The 21522-nt window shown below is 38.3% G+C and overlaps 2 protein-coding genes and 1 long non-coding RNA gene across 4 annotated transcripts; 2 read left to right on the top strand and 1 right to left on the bottom strand.

Moving 5' to 3' along the window:
• Positions 1-3102: 3102 nt before the first annotated feature.
• Positions 3103-8234, bottom strand: LOC116251617 (uncharacterized). The gene is made up of 9 exons (XM_031625984.2): positions 7777-8234; positions 7463-7695; positions 7170-7357; positions 6787-7071; positions 6611-6669; positions 6482-6518; positions 6300-6371; positions 3860-4184; positions 3103-3743 (listed from the first exon to the last, which is right to left on the bottom strand). The coding sequence occupies exons 1-9, from the start codon at positions 7877-7879 to the stop codon at positions 3369-3371; spliced, it is 1677 nt and encodes a 558-aa protein (XP_031481844.1). The 5' UTR covers positions 7880-8234; the 3' UTR covers positions 3103-3368.
• Positions 8235-12278: 4044 nt separating this feature from the next.
• Positions 12279-13273, top strand: LOC116250987 (uncharacterized). Of its 2 annotated transcripts, none has more exons than XM_031625017.2 (2): positions 12279-12753; positions 12912-13273. In XM_031625017.2, the coding sequence occupies exons 1-2, from the start codon at positions 12492-12494 to the stop codon at positions 12920-12922; spliced, it is 273 nt and encodes a 90-aa protein (XP_031480877.1). In that variant the 5' UTR covers positions 12279-12491; the 3' UTR covers positions 12923-13273. The 2 variants fall into 2 exon arrangements, with proteins under 2 accessions (XP_031480877.1, XP_031480876.1); XM_031625016.2 differs by having other exon boundaries at positions 12382-12772.
• Positions 13274-14023: 750 nt separating this feature from the next.
• On the top strand, positions 14024-16290 carry LOC126409950 (uncharacterized). Its single transcript, XR_007572920.1, has 2 exons — positions 14024-15902; positions 16003-16290. It is a non-coding gene; the product is annotated as an uncharacterized LOC126409950 (long non-coding RNA).
• Positions 16291-21522: the final 5232 nt, after the last annotated feature.

Below are 21522 nucleotides of genomic sequence, written 5' to 3' on the forward strand. Positions count from 1 at the left end.
GAATTTTTTGGGGAATATAACTGCCCGGTCTGCCCTTGTATGTCGGATGATTCAAATTTTAAAAATTATAGTCAGAAAACAACTATTAAATTGATATTAAACATGGTTTATGATACGACAGCTATTTATGACAACTTTAACTATTTTTATGGTCTTTTTAACGTTGAATTTTTTAAATTTTACTCTCTATATATAATTGGATGGTGACTTTAACTTTTTAGAGTAACATAATCATCTAATTAAGGTTTTGTTTATCAAATATGATGAACAACCAAAATGAAAAGGTTTTTTTAAAATAGTCACCGGAGCAATGCACATTGCCGACACACATCTCACCGTTGTCAGGCAGACGCGTACCAGCGATACGGATCGGATTTAAATACTCTCAAAAGATTAGATTAGGCAAGAAAGTAGCTACATCATTTTGTCTCTCTTCTAATTGAAAAGGCGATCTATCTGCGTTTCCAGAAAATTTTAATGCACGTGATTTTCTTCCTTCATCTTCTTTTAGCTTTTGTAAACGTACTCTTTTTTATTATATAGAAAGGAAGACAAAGGGAAAACGGACAAAGTCGTAGAAGTAGAAGGTCGGCACGTCAGGACAAAGCTTTTGATACGACTGCCTTCCCACTTAGAGCACAGCTCACTCACTTTCCTCCAATCTTTTCCACCTTCAACTATTATTATGTTCTCTTTCTTTTTTTTTATGTTTTGTTTGTTGAGAGAACCAATATAAGAATGTAAATGTTTATAAGTTATACTTTTTCGGATGAGCAGGAAGTTAACAATTCACATGAAAAAATGACAAAAGATCGGCCCGTCTCAAGGATCTTGATTGAATTGAAAAAATGACAAAAGATCGGCCCGTCTCAAGGATCTTGATGAGTTTCGACATGGGCAGCAGCCAGCAGGTAACTTTCAACTCGATGGAGTACCTTTATCTTTTACAATTTAGGAGAATAGTATCGACAACCAACCAACTATGTTGTGCTCCTTGAATCAAATAATTATAAGCATAATATGTTCAACTCCCAAGTTTCAATAGACAAGCTCCAAGGGATTTGGTCAAGCTTATTCGGCCATGCAGTCAGTGGCTGCCTGAGGAGAGACGTAGACGACAATGTAGCTAAAAAACTTGGCATTATTGGGTTGGCGGTCACTCGGTTCCGCTTAGTGACTTACAAGGGCGCCACCTTGGGTAGTCGATTTTTTAGTTATTTAAAAAAAAAAATTGAAATTTAAACTTAAAATTTATAGATATTTTTGTTTTTTAGTATACAATATTACCTCTTTTCTTATTTCATTTCCATGTCCGGTTTTAGATAGGCAACAATGCTTATTCGTGGATATCCGCCGATTCATTAAAAAAAAAAAAAAAGAAGAAGAAGATTTTGATTTCTTGGGCATTTGGTCGAGCTCTTTGTTCCGTTTTCGTGTTTGTTTCTGCAAAAGACAAGATATTGTTCTTGAGTGAAGGCAAGGCGATAAGGGTAACGACCAAATCCCTTATCTAAAACGATGGAGGGAAAGCCTCTCTGCTTCTGTATTCTCCTCAACGTCGCAGTCATGGTGTGATCTTTCTTATAAGAAAGACAAATGGAAAATAGCCATCTCCTCTTAATTGCACCCCACTCACTCCGATCCCACATTTCCATATAATGGGAACTGCGATGACCGGATGTGACGGCGATGCACATCAGAAATCCCAGCACTCCCATCACAATTTCTAGGCGACCTACCAAAACACTCCTGTTACTATCCGCATTAATGCAGATATTAGAGGCGTTTCAATTTGAAATTCTCACAATTTGAGAACCGTGAGTTTAAGATCAGACCCTCCACAATCCCATCTTAAATTCGACTTTTTCTCAGTGCAGATTCGACCTTTTCTCAATGAAAAGAAGTAAAATAAGAAAAGTGTGGATATTAAATTTTTGATGAACCATATATTTTACCATGAATCTTTGAGCATGTCAACAAAAGCATGCTACATCAGAACCACATCAAATTCGTAGATTTCAAATCGAGAGTAAACAAATTTTAAAGATAACTTGGTCCTACAGAAAACTGAAGTCTATTATCATGCAGGTGATGTGAACAGTGATGCCGTTTTCATTTAGTTGGTGTGAGCGTGAAAATTGAAACTTTTTCACGTTATGTCTGTATATTTTGTTAACAAACACAGAACCCAAGGGGACACATAATTGGTAGAACACTTAGAATTTTCATATTTGGATGTTTTTCAGAGTCTTTCTAAGGTTTTTATCTTTAACTATTCTTATACATTCTTCTCATTTTATTATAAATAACGATATCTATTAGAGACTTATTAAGCAGAATCCCTGAAGCAGCAGACAGGTTTTTCAATTTGCAGAACACTGATCCAAATACCTTTTAAGGCATTGACCACATAAAGGTTTCTGGAGGGTAAGGTTGCCTTTCATGTGACAGTATTAAATGGTAAGAGACAGCAACTAGTGCGGTCAGGCCACACGACTCAAAGTGGCTCCTCTTGGAGTTAATGTGGTCAGGTCCCTCGGATTCAAGAGTGGCTTCTCTTATCTAGACGAAAAGAAAAGTTCATAAGAGCAGATGAACTTATAGTTTTGCCATGCAGATTAGTCCTGAACATTAACAAGCACCGTTCAACTTAAAAAAAAAAAAAAAAATAGCGCCATTGATTTGAACATTTTGCGAGCCAATCTGAGTTGAGCCACGGTCCGTGTTCTGTCCGTAGCTTATTCTGTGAGATGAAAAATCTTTTGGATATACCTGCAAAGGTCTCTCAAACACCAACCAAACTATTGTACATGGATAAAGCACAACAACCATGGCTGAAGCTTTGCTCCCAGAAATTCATTCTATGGTTCACTAGATACCACCATTCTCATCTACAGTCTATATAACGTGAACGGCACTGATATTTTGAGCAGAATCCAGTCTTGTGATTTCACTGCACAGGGACAGGATTCAACGGAGAAGGGGAGCTACAAATCAGAAGTGCATTCACCATTTCTCTACCTGGAGATCAGACAACCCAGCAATAAGCTTTAATTGTTCCTGTTCCCCAACACAAGCATCAATCAAATTGGAAGTCTTGCATGTCCAAAGTTGCCATAATCTTCCAGATTACCACAAGATTGAGCACAGCATCCACACCATTCATTACAGGACAGACACAGGGACTTCGTCCGACGGACAGATACTATCTAATGCACACTATGAAAGGAAGATGAGGTACAGTAAAATACACATCTTATACCTACAACTCAGCACCCATCACACTGAAGCAAATATATATGTACATGCCCTCGACCTTGCATTTTCAGATTCAATGGTGTTAAATTCCTAGGCTTTTTATGTCGAACCTATGGAGCCTTCCTTGGTGACCGTCCTTGAGGGATCTGATAAGGGAGTTTACTGAACTTGCGATGTCGCCTTTCTCGAGCATATATGACCCAGAAAATCAAGGAGACCATCACAGCTGCAGAGACCATGACCAAGCCAATATATACCCAACCGCTGTATTTTCGCAGGCCAGGGCATTTGGTTTTGCTAATAGTAGAAAATGTATCACGGACAAAAGAACAATCCTCTAACTGCACCAGGAATGGGCCATAGTGGTACAGGCCATAGCTCACATTGACTGCTGCTGCCATCTGAGTATAGATGGATGGTGTGATTCGGCCGACTGTGCTGCATATTCCAGATGATGAAACCTTGCACACATATCCTTGCCAAACCTGGAGAAAGCAGAAATTAGTCTGGAGAAGGTTGCAAAAGCAGACGAAGTTTCTGTTACAAACACACGAATTGCCAATGAGTATATACAAATGCTGTATGAATGAAGGTCACTTACCTGTGTTGCATTGTCAAAGTCTACTTCACCAGCTTCACATTGCCGGTCCATCATATCAGGTGTAAAAGGATTGCAGAGAGTGGGCATCAAAGGTCCCGATTGGTTATAATAAAATAGAGAAAGAGAAGGAACAAAATTCTGATTGCTGATGTTCATAATGACCTGATTGACAACATTAACCATTTGGTAGGTAACTTTCTTGCTTTGATAAAGAGACTCATTGGCCGTAGCAATATCAACACAAGGGAGTATGTGATCCAGAGCAGTTTTAGCAGTTGGGTGCATGACCCATTCATCCATTGCAACACACGTATCTGAGGTAGCACTGGCATAAACAAGAAAAGCCCTTCAGTTAGACTCAATTATGTAGACTAAAATATAAGTAAAAGAAAATAAAAAGATCAATGTATTAAGCGATAAGAAATTAGTAGCTGCAGTTTCATTCAACTACTCAAGGTTCTTCATTAAACAATACAAATTCATGAATTTTCAAGACTGCATGTTTTCAAATTTAAACTTCATAGCAACAATTAGCTTCTTGATTTATGGATTCTCCCAAAACAAAACTTGAAATGTCAACGACAATGTTTTCAGAAGAAAATCATATGCTAAACGAAACACTAACCATTTCCTATTTTCTAATTTCCTGTACCTTGAACTGCAAATATCATATAAAATATTGAACCGCAGCTACTATATTAAACATTGTAAAAATAAAATATAAGTCTGGAAAATGTTTCCCCTTGTAGAAAGTGTGAGAGTATTCAGTTTACGTAGGAATTCTCACTATTTTATGTAGGAATTCTCACTATATGCCCCAAATAAAGAAATGTATAAAAGCAAAGGAGAAAACTGACAAACTACATGTTGCCTAATGAAATCAACCATACATTCTACAATTAAAGAAAATTTAATCGGAATTTTCCAATACAATTTCTTTACCATAATAGAATTGCGTTCAAGAAGAAAAGTGCCGCATTGAAATTAAACAAATAGTAGTTTTTTTTTTTTCCTTTGCTGAGTAATCTAACAAATTAAAATAGCTAAACATAATAGCAGAAACGCAAGCAGACCCCAGATAGCACATTTTAACAGTGAAAGTACAAATCCTGCTATTACAAAAAGTCCAAACATTTTAGGTGGATCAGTTCAAGAGATTCGGCAGCTAAAAGGAAAACAAGTTCAGGATTAAGCACATGCATCTCTTGTTGCACCGAAAAAAGCATTTGGGAGGCTTCACATAGATCTACACCTAGTGTGGGCCCTGTGGAAAATATTTCTAAGAGAAGTAGCTATGCATCTTTTGTTGAAAGGTGCAGCTAGCAAAACTGGGCAAGCACACGGAGACAATTGCTAAGGAATACTCCACTCAAGTGATGGTGGGAGTTTCCAACTGCAATGCAAAACATTAAGAGCCAACTTTACTGCAGTTTTTTTTTCTTCCCCCAGCTGATGCTTATTAGTGTTATTAGCATTTAAACACCCATTGACTATAGATTACTTCCATGATTCATAATGATAAGCTATATAACTACATTAGAAAACAAGCCCACATAAACCTTCATGTTTTGTCCCTTAATAGTTATTTTCCTAAGAAGAGAATACTTTTTCCCAACAAATTGTATTTGTAGCATTCAAAAATTTCAGTGTCCAGGCCTAATCACTTGTTGAGATATGCATTAACAAAATATCACTATTTCAGTAAATTTTTTGGACAATATGCACATGAATCATAACATACTTATTTCTTAGAATAAAGAAACAGATACAGCAAAAGCCAAAAGGTGTTGTTTTAATAGCACATCAAATACATACGTAACATTGAAATGGGACATTGGCATGCTATAACAATTCATACAAATGAAGCAAAGCATATTCATGAATAATGTCTTAATGAGAGGACTGACATGTGGGTTCAAAACAGAACATAATATACATATGTGAGGAACAATACAGGGACTGATGCTTTTCATAAAAGTTGGTTAGGAACTGAAGATCATCTTTCCTCGGTGACAACAGAGAGACGAGATCACTCAGAAGATGAAAGGACCAATCACAAGTGATAACACAGAGCATACTCTTTTCCCAGAAGTTAACCATAATTAGTTAGATACACAACCATGTTATCCTGGTACAAGGTTGCCCATGGTATATATAGTGTATTTTCCCGCATTTAAGGTAACTGAAACATCACAGTTGATCTCTTAATTTTCGCACGGATGGTTCATCCATTATGCATGTCACTTTACAGAACTAAACTCTTTGAGCTCTATCAGCTTGGTAGCATGATGCACGCTCATCATCAAATGCAAAGTTCTGGTAGATATTAATCAGAATACAGAAATTAGCATTCTTAATGGAGGTATTACTGTTGGCCAAGATTAATGAATATAATGATTGAAAAAAACATGCTTATGAAATTTACATTAAAAAAACTTACTTGTTGAGTATAAGAAATACACCACATAAGATCACCGTACCAGTAACAAGCAACCATCCTACAATCACCAAGCTGCACAAACATGACAGATTGAACCAGATCTTGGTTTCAAGAACTAAAATATTTAAACACCATAACATAAACATAAGTTCAAGTGCTTTCAGGGAACTTTTTTGACTCACATATAGACAAGAGCTTGCAGTCCGAGTATGGAAAATACTGCAAGGAAGAAACCGAAAATGGTACGTTAGCAGAACGTTATAATACAATAGGTGCAAGAAATTAAACTATTTTGAGTCGTGAGTGATTACAAAACCCCAGGAACACCAACAAGAGCATCACAGCAGCAATAATAATCAACTCAAGCCGCCTGCATTGCCAAAAGGCGTGGCACAATCAGGATATCAAATCGCCTACCCACTACAGCAGTAAGAAATAATAAAGAGAATCGCCCCAAAATAACTCAAGGGTGTAACTCAATCCTCACACGGAGTCTAGAAGCTTCCGAATACCATCAGAGTTCTGTTTTGTTTGGTATTCAAGATCATTAGCAGTGGAATTGAGCTTGGTCTGAATTGTATCAATTTTCTTCTGATCATCCGCAGGAAGAAAGACCTGATCCACTGTAATTGTCTTGGCAGCAGCCAAGTAATTGGAAAAGTTTCTCAGATTGCTCACTGTGAGATTCGCCTGACCAACGACATAATTGAGGGTACTTGTAGTGCTGCTGTGGAATTCGCCCTGCCCGTTGTACAACACCACGCAGCCCACGCTGACCAACCAAAAAGAAAGAAAGTTCAAGAAAATGTACGAAAAAAAAACAAAAAGAAAAACAAAATGGTAGGAACTTGGTAGAAGATGATTGAGTACATGGCAGCGATGGTGAAAACGATGAGGAAGAAGAGGGATAGAGCATAGGCCGTTCTGGAATAAGGATAGCCACGTCTCCGCTCGGGGAAGCAGCAATAGCAGCAAACAGCGAAAAATAGTGTCAGACCGAAGATCACGAACCAAGCAGCAGCGATGGCAAAGAGTGGGGCTGCGGTGAAACCAACCGACTGCAGAAGTCGAATCAGAGACTCATAACCTCAGGATCATATTTCATACAATCAAATGGAGAGCGAAAGAAAAATGCAGAGAGAGAGAGAGAAAGAGAAACCAACAGCCCAATAATGAATGCTGCTGATATTCCATCCCCCACTGTAGCGTTTGAAGCCGTCCAATGGGTCCTTCCTGTAAGTTCGATTCGCAGCAAGGATGAACGAGCTGTTCTCCTTCACAGCCTCCCCTGGAGAAGGCGCAATCTCTGCCAAAACCCTCCTCTCCGTGTCAAACAAACTACGACTCACCTCTTCTCCTTTCCTTTGTGGAACAACGAAGCTGAAACTCACCTCCCCTGTACACACGCACGACATACACAGTCATGAAAAAGCCTCCGCAAATGATCCGAACCAGACACATTTTAGCTGAACCATACCTGCAAAGGAGAAGGTCTCCGCATGGAAGCAGAGCGTGGGAAGGAAGAAGACACAGAGGCAGAGAATAGGAAACACGCATTTGGTTTTCAGAAAACCCACCATGTTGCTGCTTTCTTTCTGCAGAAAAAGAGAGAGAGAGAGAGAGAGAGAGAGAGAGGTGTTGAGTGGTTAAAGCTTTCTCATGTCAATATCACCGTTGGTGGAGAGAGAGAAAGAGAGGAGAAGGAGGAGGGGATTGAAGCTTCTAGCAGAAACAGTGTTAACGCGCTCTCTTTTGTGAAAAACACACCAAAAAGGTGACCTGTCCGTTCCCTCCTCCCCCTTACTTTTCAAAGACTCTTTTCGCAGCATAGTTAACCTCGGTATCCGGTTCTTCTCTCTCATCAGTCATATAATAACAACACACATATTGAAAATGGAGCCAGATTGTCTGCATTTACAGTTGCACAGTATGTCTTTAATTCATAAGACGCATGTTTGGAGGCGTTCCCTTTCTTTTATATTAATCAGAAGAGAGAAGCCAGAAGCCACCACAATGAGGGATTGAGGGGACTAATTACAACACTAAACAGTACCCAAGTTAAGATCTCGGAGAGGGAGATAAATAAGAGTTTGTAATTTTTCCCGGAGATAAAAGAGTTTGTAACGTAGAGCCAACAATGGCGGATTGGTCAAAAACGTGTACTGACAGCAAACCAGACCCTTCTGAGGTCTGAACTTTCCTTTTTCTCTACGGCTTTGAGGATCTACCGCACCCAACGTAAGGGACGGCTCACTTTTTATAGGGATCAGTGGCAGGAGAAGAAGAAAATCAGTTTCTTTACCAAAAATAGAAAAAACCACCAACTTTTACTTCAGAGAAAAATATATGAATAATAGACGTAACGTAACAGACACAGAAAGATCATAAAGGCGTTCACCGTTGAAATATTGAACAAGATCGACAAATGAAGTAGCCCATTGAATTACTGAGTTGCTGTCGTCTTTCGATGAACGTGGAGCTCCTTCTTCTTTGACGCATGAAGGTGCCAGATGTTCATGGCTCACCACTCCGCTTATATTCAAATGTCAACACAAACTTTCCCAGTTGGATATTTCTCGATATGATGCATGTTGGCGACACTGAAAGGGGCCAATTCATAGAAATATTTGTACTATCTGCAGAAAACTAAATTGACATGAAATAAGTGACTTTCAGATCTCAAATTTTTTGCAGGAAAACCTTTCGTGGACATGACCTCTGTGATTTTACTCGACAACAACCAACCTTGAATTGCTAAGCAGGCTGAAATACATTTTGGTTCTGATCAATTTTTTTTAGTAATGACAAGTCGATTCACTATCCCATACCAACATGGGAAAAATGCTTCGAATTTTAATAAAAAACAATTTGATTGTGAAAGGATTTATGAAGTACATCGGAATAAAAAATATTCATATGAAACATGGTGATCTGTTTGGTGCAATCGAAGACACCTGCTTAGTCCCTTTACGCACAATGGGGGCACGGGCTTTGGTTCCTTCTCAAATTTTTAAAAAATTCAAAAATTTATATGTAAACTTAAAACAATACAATGTCATTTAAAAATTTGTAAAAGTTTATTTCAATCTTTGTTAAAATTTTGAAACTATAGTTCAAACCTTGCATTATATCAAGGTTGAGTTGGTATTATGGCATTTCGTCAGCAACGATACAATGTCATAACAAAAAAACTTGTATTATGTCATCTCATTAGCAATGATATAATGTCATAATAAAAAACTTTCGTTGCTACCTATCGTAAGTTGATTATTGTATTAATACAAACGTGAATAAAATATCATAATAAATTAACAACGTGATGTAAACAATGGGTAATCTAGGTGATGTAAAGGAAACAAACTCTATTTTTCATCTAATTGTTTTCATATTAGCGTGAGGAGTAGGTTATATGTGATGACTCTCAAAAAGAGACCGTATGTTGTAAGCTACAAATGATCAAAACGGCCTTATTTGTTATATACAAGAATCCCCTATAAAGAAAAAAGTGGAACTCGAAAAATAAATCTCTATAAAATTATAAAAATACTCATCAATTAAGAAGGTGGGAACATGCGTTCACATGTTGGTGAGATAAAGCGTGTTAATAATAGTTGCTAATAACTAGCTTTGCACTTTTTTTTGAGTTTTAATTGTCTTTTTAGGAATATATCAAAAGTTTTAAAACTTGAAATTTTGTAAAAAAAAAAAAAGGATAATGACTCTATACCCTAAGGAGATGAATAGTGGAATGAACGTTTCGGCTTTCTACCAAACGGTGGGAAAAAACTACTGCAGGCATTTGAAAACTACAAAAATTTAATTTTTAAAGACATGAAATTTTACATGGTCGGCTAGCTTCAAAGTCACACCAATATCGATATACGTTTAAAATAAGAGGTTTATTTAGCATATATAAAAATTTGAAAAATTATATTTCTGTCCTTAATAAAACTTTAAAACTATAATTCGGCTAAGAGTAATTCGGCTTCTCTTAATGAAAAAAACCTTTAAAACTATAATTGGGCTCCTCTTCATAGGCTCACATCTTTGCTGCCATCTCATTTTCCTGTTGTGCATTTGTAATGGAAACAGTGAGATATGCAGAGTTCGTACAATATATATTGGACAATCAAACTGAGGATTCCAAACCCAAGGATGCAATCGGTTTTGAGAAAGATATCATTTAGACGCCGTGAAATCATCTTTTCCCCCTTGAAACAGCAGGCTATCGCCTGAGACGGCCATTTCCCACTTCCGAACTCCGGCAACATGAACTGAGGAATCTCTCTCTTCCCTCTCTCTGCTTTTCAACTTGATGGCTAGCTCGTATGGTTTATGCCTTATATGGAGAAAGATATGTTTTGAGAGATTCTGAAAAGCCAGTGTCATATATATACTTATATATATAGTATTAATTTCATCAACAATTATTTGCATACCTCAAAAGATTAACAGACACCAACTGAGACATAAAAGACACGAACTGAGTCGAGTTTAAATGAGTCGAGCTTGTGTAACATGAACACAATTTATAACTAGAGTTTCAACTCAAACTCAAGCTCCAGCGGAGCATATATAAGCGAGTTCAAATCGAGCCAACTGATTGGACATCCCTACGAACATCAACCACAACGATGCTGTCCAATATAAGCAGCAACAATGAAGTGTCAGTTTCAGCTCATGACGGGGAGTCTTTAGCTCAATTAAACTGACAATCTTCGCTTTCAAAGGAGTGGTTAATTTTTTTTTTAGTTATAAGAAAAGTTTAAAAATTATCTCCTAACGGCTGGGTCACGAGAAAATTATATTTTATTAATAGAATCCGCGCGATGCACATATTCCCATGTGGGATGATTTATCAATTAATCTTTTTAAAAGTTTCCTTCATTTTTAAACTTTATTGAAGTATCTTTTATGAATTTGAGCCGGAAATGTCAAACCATGTGGGCCAATCGACACACAGGTTGGGGTACAAAGGCATTGGGCTGAAGCACACAGTTCACATGGTTCAGCCCTACTCAAGTCCACACTGCCAGTTTTGATGAAGGTAAAATACAATTTTATTGAGGCTATGTTTGATGGCCTTGAATATTGGATATAAGATATGAGATTATTTGAGATCCTCATGAATTTTCAATCAAAAAATGTGGATTTTATAACGGAATTGTAACAACCTGACTCACTCTTGATCTCGAGTCTTAGTTTGACGGATCTCAACCTGCCCCCTAACAGTTTCAATTCCAATATCAACAAAATTAAGAACCAGAACAACCATGTAGTTAATAACCCCCTTTGTTAGATTCAAAGTTTTCCCAAGTAAAAATAATCCATGATTTTTTCAAACTAGCAGATCTCTAAGCACAAATCCAATCCATCCAAATTGATAGTCATGAGTTTCTTTTTCTCGTTACTTCATAATTTTTTTTTTTAAGGAAAAAAGGGGCTACATGGTTGCGGTCCTTGAGGATCAATGATTTCAATTTTGCTAAAAGGCAGCTGTAGTTAGATTTAAGCATGATAGCAGTGGTATCTCTGGGGATGGGAAAAAAAATTGGAAACTTATGCCCTCTTAGAATGAAATATCTTTCTTCGAATGACATGAGTTGTGAGCGTTAATAGTCATGAAAATCTTAAATTAAGGCATAATCACATACAATGATGTAGCTTATTAACCTCTTTCATTTCATATATATAGACAGAAATATAAGATCAAAAAATAATTAATATCTTAATAGCAAGAGAAGATAAAATGGTAACTCCCTTAAAAAAAAAAAACTCGGTTGTGTGTTACTTAATTATTTAAAAACAGGGGAGCGTGACACTTAATAATTCAATATCGAAACTAACAAAAGAGTCATCGTCTCCAAAGGAGTTTTAAATTAGAAATGCCGTTGGAAATAATATTTTTGGCCGCCGTAGCTCAGAAACCAGCGCAAAAAGCATATTCCGGATTTTGTGAAGGCGTCGAAAACAGGTGAGAAGAGCTTGATCTACAGGTTCATCATCAGGTATTAACTTGGCATGAGCAGGTGAAGCTGGTGACCGCAAGATCACAAGCTAAACCGACTAGTCAGAGAAGGACTGGTAGTTTTCCCGCCATCTTAAGCTAACCTGAACGCCATCGCCGACCATCTTGAGTTCGCGATCAGTTTTCGCGGCGGAAGCAGCCGATTCGTCTCTGCGTTTAGGGCCATGGGACCTGGCGGACCTGGTGGCCCTGGTCCTGGGTTCGGACCAGGCGGTCCGGGGCCTGGGTTCGGTCCAGGCGGCCCTGGACCTGGGTTCGGCGGCGGACCTTGGGGCGCTGGCTTCGGACCGCCTGGACCTGGGTTTGGGCCTCCTGGGTTCGGACCATGGGGAGGACCTCCGCCACCGGCTCCTTTCGGTCCGTGGGGAGGACCTCCGCCGCCCATGTTGGGTAACTTCTGGCCTGGCGGCTTCGGTTACGGCTTCGGTGGGTGCTTGCAGCAGCTGTAAGAATTCTATCGATTTCTTGAAAGAATTCGTGTGTTCATCACATGTTTCCCATACGAAAACAATTCTTTCGGAAGAATTTGAAGAACGCGATGAATTTTGTTTTCCGTCTTTCATTTTTTTCCTGCTTTGTTTCAGGCTGCAGATAATGTGTTGTTGCTGGATCTTCGAGGCCTGCTTTGGCGGGTGCTGTCCACCCTTTGGGCCGCCACCACCTCCACCCTTCTGATCGGTTTTGAATTTTAGTGGTACGCTCTTGGTTCTTGCTTGCAATGAGATGACGATCTTGCTTGATCCCCAACTGTTCGATTCCAATTATTTGTCTTCTCCTTTGGTTTCTGGCTTTGCTGTACCATATGTAATTTCTTGTTAAATTTGACAGAAACAATCATCTGGAATGTGTTATGTTTATCTGTAAACAATATCTGTCTGTCATGATGTACTCGAAACGACCAAATTCAGAGAAAGAATAAATTAAATGTTACATAGTTTCATTGTTATGATACCACAGTTTTTGTTACACAGAGATTTGGAGCTGGTTTTTGCTCAAAATGTAATTGATCACCTTACTGTAAGAACCAAACGAGGACATCCATGGATTAGCTTCTGAATTTGATAAAACAGCGATCTGAAGCTTGGGTATAATTTAAGCCTTTGCTGCCACATTATTTTGAGGTCGTTCAAGTCCAAAAAATCAAGTCCTGTGCTTCTTTTCTTGAGAATCGGTAGAAATAGAGATTATTAATTCCGAGAGCTTTTTTCGACTAATATTATGATGATGCTATATTGTTTGATCCGACATCAATCGGATAAGGTCAAAGAATAAATTCAGGGAAGCAATAGCTTGTAAGAGTTTATAAAGGGGTCATTACCATAAATGGTTGTCCTGCAATACTCGAACGCGTGTGGCTTAAGGGGGATGGATTGTAACGCTTCAAATGTTTAGTCTTGTATTAAAGATTGTGAAGCCTTCAAGAGTTTATAAAAGGGTCATTACTTAACCTTTTTAAGGCTGGGTGCGGGTTGGGATCCGTCGAACCAAGGGTCCGAGCTCAGGAGTGGGTCGAGTTGTTATAGTAACATAATAAGAATTTGAAGCTTGTTCATGGTGAAAATGTATTTGAATGAATCCTCGGTATAATATCATACCATTCTGATATTAAACAAATTCGGGTTTGTGACCCACCAAATTTCTGTCATGAAGTTCTGAAGAACATGGTTAGACGGCCGTTTATGCTCAAGATGCAGCTAATACATTACCATCATGTCCTTTTCGCTATGAAATTTTATGGACATGAAGATTTGAAGCTTGATTTGTGCTCAAGATTTTAGCACCCCTTGGCTTTCATATTTGTTCTCAAATAATATTTGCCAGAAGTTGATTTTTTAATCAGTTTCTGAAACCTGCCCCTGACGGCCCACTGCCATCGCCCCTGCCCCTGTATATTATTCTATCATGAATATTTTCTTGGTGGCCAACAACAAAATATAGCTAAACTGGCTTTGAAGATTCATGGAAGGCGGAGCAGTCTGCAATATACCTCTATCTGCTATCTCAAAAATGGTTGCTAGAGTCTCCATTTTTCAAACGCGCCTATGTTTTGAAACTGTTGCTATTGCAATGTGGAGCTTTTCTTACTGGTTTGGATGTCCTCCTGACGTAGAGAATTTTTTCTGTAATTTTGTTCTAAGCCTCCAGCAGGCTTTGATTCGCTGTAAGGGCAAAGATCTATTGTAGTTGTAGCTCCTCTTATGGACATAAGCTTTCATAGCCTGAGACGACGTAAACTTTCTGCGTTCTCCATTCTTGATCTCAATCCGTTGATTCTGTCATGTTTGCTCAGCACAAAATTTACAGTAATGATCGTAGAATCTGGTGTGGCATGATTTTGCTGATAACCCAATAAATTTACACCAACTTCCATGGTTCATATCACTATGCCTGGAACGAGCGGAGAACAATGTAGGAACAATACAAAGACGGGGAAGGAGAAAGGCTGGGACGGAGGTGGAGGTCACCCTTCCAGCAACTAATGAATCCTGCCGCTGTTTAGTTAGATTTGGCAAGGACACAAAATCCAATTGTTAATCAGATTTGAACTTGGCATCCAGCCGGGGAATTGAATCTGATTCAAAATCTGAAAGACCATTAAAGATTAACCTGATTACATAGCTTCAGATCGAGAGTCGAGGCTGCATTAAGAGGTGTGCATTATAAGATCTTCAGTTTAAATAAACTAGGAGGATGGGGCATTGGATAGCCTTGCATCTCAAATTACTCCAGGTTGATTCGAAGCTTTGTCAAACAACAAATATAAGATCCTTGGATTTCAAATCCACGATAAGCCTGTGAATTAGCACTAAAACCGTTAGTGGGTTCTATGGTGAAACAAATACACTGTAATGGTGAAACAAACACACTGTATGATCAGGAAATAGTTTTCAAAACTTAAGCCTAAATTCCAACCAAATCAGATAGACCAAAGGGGATCCTATCCTGCGAGGTAACGCATAAACATCAAATCTTATACTTTTAGTGGGGTCCGAAATTGGCATTTCAAAAAAAAAAGGTCTGGAATCTGATCAGATAAAATAGGATCCGGTCAGGTCAGAATTGGTGAAGCTGGATCTTGTTTACATCCTTGTTTTCTGGATTTCTAGTTGCAGAGGCATCGGGGAAACCACAGAGAGAGACAGATAGAATGGCCGGTGAAACAACCAGTCAAACGGGGGAAGGACAGTTCTGGAGCATCTGATTTGTGTTGGTTTTTCTTCCTCCCCTTTAAATGCTTACAGTCATCTCCTTCCCCCTCTCCCCACCACCACTACCCACATCCCCTGTACTTCCTTCCTGTCCGTTGGCTAAATAAGAGAAAGAGGTCACCATCCGCTGTAAGCATCAACATCTATAAAGCAGAAGGGAAACAGGCCATAGTTACTGAACTGCAGAATGCGACCTCATGGTCCTCATCATCCTCACGGGCCACCACCACCTCCTCCTCCACTAGCACCACCCCCACCGCCACCTCCACTCCTACCTCCACCGCCACCGCTTCCTCCTCCACCACCGCCACCACCACCACCAGCAGGACCTCGGGGCGATTACTGCTGCGCATGCATCAAAGATGTGTAAGTTTCGCTTGGACTTTGTTTTGGGTGCTTTCATTCCATTATGTGCTTGTTTTGTTTGAAGTAATTGACTTTTGGGGAAGACTGAATTCAATTTCAGGCTCTCAATATTGTGCTGCTGCTGGCTGTTTGAGTCGATCTTCGGTGGGCCTCTCTATGCTCCGCTCGCTCCGCCACCTCCTCCTCCTCCTCCCTGACGGGTACAATCACCAGACAATGACATCCAAACAAACTTCTTCTTCTTCTTCGAGAGTTTGACCCTAATGTCTGCGGAACCGTCAAGATTTGTGTGCTGACTTTCTCTGGAGATCGAACTGTTGCCATTGTTGTAGACAAAGATAACCAGTAGTTCTGCAGAAAAATAAATAGAATAATGTTAGAACAGCAATGCACGAGTTGTTTGCTTCATTGAATGGAAAACATCAAGATAATCTCTTCCTTTCCAGAATTTTCCTCTCTCACGCTCGCGCTTGCACATGATCGGACTTCATTTAAAATGCAATGTTTCCCCCAACCACCGTGTCTTATGATGACAACGCAAGTTCTTGTGACTTTAACACCCTCCCTACTTCCTTCCAACCATCTATCAATCAAATTATAAAATTTCCCCCAACAAATAGGCAAATAACGAATGAGTACCTATCTTTTTAAAACATCAAATAAGCACCTAAAGTTCGTATGAATTCACAAACAGCAGCTGTTTGAAAAAAAAAAAAACATGTTAGCAAATAAACAGGTAAATTGCAAATCTACCCATCCAAATTGTTTTTAACTGTTAAAAACACAAAAACAAGAAATCATCATTCCTCTTTAAAGGGCATCAATGCATAAATAAGAAGAACCGTCCCTAACATCAATATAAAAATAAATACTTTTTGTGGGTTCTTATTTATAGGATATTCGTATATTCAGGCATGAAGTTGTATTCAAATGAGAATAAAAAAAATTCTATATTATATTTGAATCTGACTTTTAAATTTCAAATCTATATCTGATCCGGATCCGACTTTTATAATAAAAAACCAGCCAGATAAATAGAATGGAAAATGGATAAACAAACATGAATTTATATATCCAGATTTGAATATCCGAATCCAGCATTAATATATCCAAATTTGAATATCTGAACCCGAATCCATAACCAAAATTGAAATTTGAAGATCTAGTTTCGAGATTAATACATTTAAAAATAGTTCTATTTAGTCCAAGTCGGGATCCTGTCCAATCAAGCGTGGTTTAATTTTCCACCCATTGCTTCGATAACACACCGTCGTCTTGGTTTAATTAGGTTCAAATGAGTTTCCTTTTTGAGGACTCTCTCTTCCCTCGCTCCCAAATATTCATAAAAATATTAAGAGGGTGCTTGGGCGATAACCTAAAACCAGGTTTTGAGACACAAATCTTGGTTTTGCTCCAAAACACTATTTTAAGAACTTTTAAATGACATTAAAACTGGGTTTTGTCTGGGTAGAAATTTTGTAGAAACGTTTAAAACACCAATACACAGTGTTGGAGTCGGAAATTTTTGATTAAAAATGCATTTTAAGTGTAAATTTCAAATTTTAAGGGGAATTCATATGTAAAAAAAAAACTGAAAATTATGAGATTTAATATGTAAGTAAAGTAAATTTTGTGGGCTGGGGTAGTCGCTTGGCCACTGTCAATGCACTTCTAAATGCACTTCTACCATGTAAAAGTTGTTGCAAAGCATAATGATATCACCAAATGGTTAAGAAAATGTTTTTAACTGATCGCTTTTGAGCAACCACTTAGCTAGGAATACCCATTAACAATACACCTAAAAAACCCAATTTGTCATGTTTTTTGAAATAATTTGGAGCAATTCAAAAGAAATTTATCTCTCCATTGACGTGTCAATTTTATTGACGGTGAAATTCTCAAGAGGGTTGGCATAATGAGATTGGTAGGAACTGACAGATGACTAATCAGCGTTTTGAACATTCGTAGTGTCAACTCATTGTGCTGTAAAAGAGGAGCCACTGACACGAAAATTGAAGTGCGGCATGGTGACACCTACAGGCACCAAAGCAGGCCTTGTATTATGAGCGATGAAGGGTTTGGCCCGTTCACCCCAAAATAATATTGATGGTGAAAAATTCCAACCAATTTGCCTAATCTCATCCAGAATAGCAATCCAAATGCTTATCAACCTCAAAGATCACATCCATTAATACCACAAACTTAAAGCATACACATTAGTATCAGTAGGGATACACTTGGTTTGGATTATACAATGTATATGAGCATTTATTTTAGCTGTATTTGGATTTGGGTTCAATCCAATTTTCAAAACATTCAGCCTTACGTCTGATGTAAAGTAAGGATAGACAATGGGCCGGGTATTCGATGGATAGTTGGGTACCTAACTCGTGAGGGGCCGAGTTTGGGCTAGTTATTTATCTTTCTGACCAACTCAATTAAAAAAATTTGGATCAATTAAAAAATTTAGATGGTTGAGAGAAAAACAAAAATGTCAATCAATTTTTTTTTATTATTTTTTTCTTAACCATCTATCATATTGAATTGGATGGTGCAAAATAGATAGTTGGGTGACTTTAAAAAGGAGTCATTATTATATATATATTTATATAACACTAGCAACTGTATCACTTGGAAACTTTTGGTGCATTGCTGATAACTTTCTTAGAAATTCTTCATGTGTCGTTGTCGTTAATGACACTCTTATAAACTTTTCATGTGTCATTCATAGCACCCTTTTAAAAACTCTTGGTATGTTCTTAAGGGCTTTTTTTAGATATTAAAATATATAATATTAAGGGTTTCAAATATAGGTAGATATCAAAACAGGTAGTTGATGATCGATGGTAACTAAGTGGGCTGGGCTTGGGCTGCTAGTATGGACTATAGGCCAGCCGGAACCTGACTTTGTGGAGCCAAACTGTTTGCTGCCATTATGTTAAGCCCCATGGCCAAAAGGAATCCAACAATCAAAGGAAAAGTTTAACCGTTGGGCCTCAATTGATTGATCTGGTAAAGATAAGTAGTTATTTCCAGGCCAACGCTTCCTGTGAATGAGAGAGAACATTATGATATAGTGGAATAAGTATACTGTGGATATTATATAGTTAGCATTTTTGTCTCCAAACTTGAACTTCGTTGCACCTTGTTTGGCTTCACTTCCTTTCGCCTCATCGCATTTAACAATATTGATTGGTACTACTACACGAATATCACAAAATTCTTCTTCTTCTTCTTCTTCTTCTTCTTCTTGGCATGACCGGGCCATACCCTTCAACTCTTGAAGGTGGAGAAGGAACAAGCGCATTGGAGAAGAAACAAGCTCCTTGGGTCGGCTATTCTAGTACTCTTCGTCTTTACAGGTAGGAACGGTAGTGGTTCAGATTTGCAATATCGGATGTGACAACGATATATCAAACAATTGGACGTTGGTCAAGTATTCAGGCTTGAATTCCATACCAATGTAAAAGAAGTCGCGCCAAATGGAATTTGATTACCGAAACTGGAATAGTATCTGGACCAAAATCTATCTTGAAACAATTGACAGTCTTGTATATCTGAATCTGCATTCAAATTTGCATCTAGAATCAGTGATATCTATAATACTTATGGCAGGCGACGGTTGCAGAAGTTGAAGTGGAGTACTGGGAGTGGATGTGGGGAAGCTTAATTAGCAGAAAATTATGTCCATACGTTAGACGACTATCTAACTAAATGATCATTTTCAATACTGGATCAGATCTCAATCATGCTTGTTTAAAATTCGGGCCATTGAAAACGGCTCAGCTGGCGACAATACAGTACAGTGTTGCCGATATCAGTCGAATAACAGATATCTAATTTCATGCTTTCTGAAATAGAAAGATTGTTGGTGAATATGGACCCCATAGATCAAGAAGTAGTAGTTACAAAAATTTTCTATGATGAGATTTCACTCTGAACAAAGTACAAACAGTAGTTTATTTTGTTTGATAAAACAAGCATCACAAATGCTATTCCCTAAGCCCACATTCTGATCATAAGCATAGAGAAGTTTGTTTTTAAACCATGAAGGGTGGCCGATCCTTTTGTGCCAACTGGAACTGCTAATAGAGTTTCAGGTTCCCTGTTCTTCGATTTCATGAAGTAATATAAATCCGTTCTTGAGAACACCCAGCCCAATCATCTTCTGCTTCAGGTCCTGCAAAATACAATTGGATGAATTAAATACTACAGCACAGTTTGAAGGTTTTGCTAATTGGCTGGCCAACATCAAGTTCAATCTGAAAGTTGGGTACGAAGAAAACATCTTTCAGCGTTATAAGAGGTTAGAATTCTTAGTTTTAAGAAGTTGCAGTAATTGATTGTATTCGTCCAGTGTCAAGGTTGGTGCAACGTTTTGGCTGTCATCTAAAGCATTGAAAGAGGAGTTTGTAATGCTGTTCACTATGGGTTTGATTCGCTGCTGCGTCATGAACAGATCCTCTATGCATGATTTCTCTGCCTTCGACTTAGATCCCTTGAAATTTAGGGGAAATCCATTTCCATGCAGTTTGAAGCGCTTATCTCCCGTGTGATCATTGCCTTGACAATAGGTGCAGAATAGAGGTTTCCGTTTAGATCCCTTTCTTTGTGATTCTACATTTCATTTCTTTCAACAGATAAACCAATATGATCATGTTCTGAACTTGATGCTAAATTTACGTCTTTTTGCTTCTCTTCCTGAAGCACCAGTGAATAGACTTGACCCATGAAAGGTAATGGATCCATCAACAACATTTGCTCCCTAATGGCAGTATATGAATCACTAAGACTCATTAGAAAACTCCACAACACGATCCTCCTGCTGTATTTCAGAAATTAATCGTCCCAATAAGCCTTAAGTCCAGGTGCTGTAATTGTCTCTTGTGTGAGGTTGAGAGACACATATACTGAAATAAGTAATTCTAAATTTTTCTTTTGAAACACATATAGAGAGGCATCGATTTTGGCTACTTTAAATCCCAATTTTTGAAGATAGATACTTAGCCTTGAGTACCAAGCTCTTGAAGCTTGTTTCAACCCATAGAGTGCTTTATGTAACTTACAAGACATAGTTGGGTTGCTGCTCATCTTCAAATGCTGGTGGTTGATGCATATAGACATCTTTGACAAAGTCTCAAATGTAAAAATGCATTTTGAATATCAAGCTACCTTATGGACCATGAGAAATGTCTTCATAGTTGTAGGTTTAACTACATGACTAAATGTTTCAAAATAATGTAGTCCTCTTCCTTTGGCTATAAGTAGAGCCTTGCACCTCTCCAAAGATCCATCAGCCTTCTTTTTCATTTTAAAAATCCATTTACAGCTTACAATACTTTTTGTTTGATTGGCCGGAACAAGCGTCCATGTTTTATTTCTTTGTAGTGCGTAGCCTCCATGGCCTCTCTTCTTTCATCTGAGATATGAGTGCTGTGGGAGGAGGATATTTACTGTCTAAATAAGCCTTTGGTTTGAATGTACTATGATTGTCGGAGTGATGAAGATAATGGGGACTTGAGAAGTCTGCACCCAAATCAGGACGTGGATCTCCACCCAAGGAATTTGGGGTTTGGTGTTGACTAACCATCTTTCTCAGACGCCATGAGAAATCAGCAAT

Source organism: Nymphaea colorata, chromosome 3 (assembly GCF_008831285.2).
Source record: "Nymphaea colorata isolate Beijing-Zhang1983 chromosome 3, ASM883128v2, whole genome shotgun sequence".
Taxonomy (NCBI): domain Eukaryota; kingdom Viridiplantae; phylum Streptophyta; class Magnoliopsida; order Nymphaeales; family Nymphaeaceae; genus Nymphaea; species Nymphaea colorata.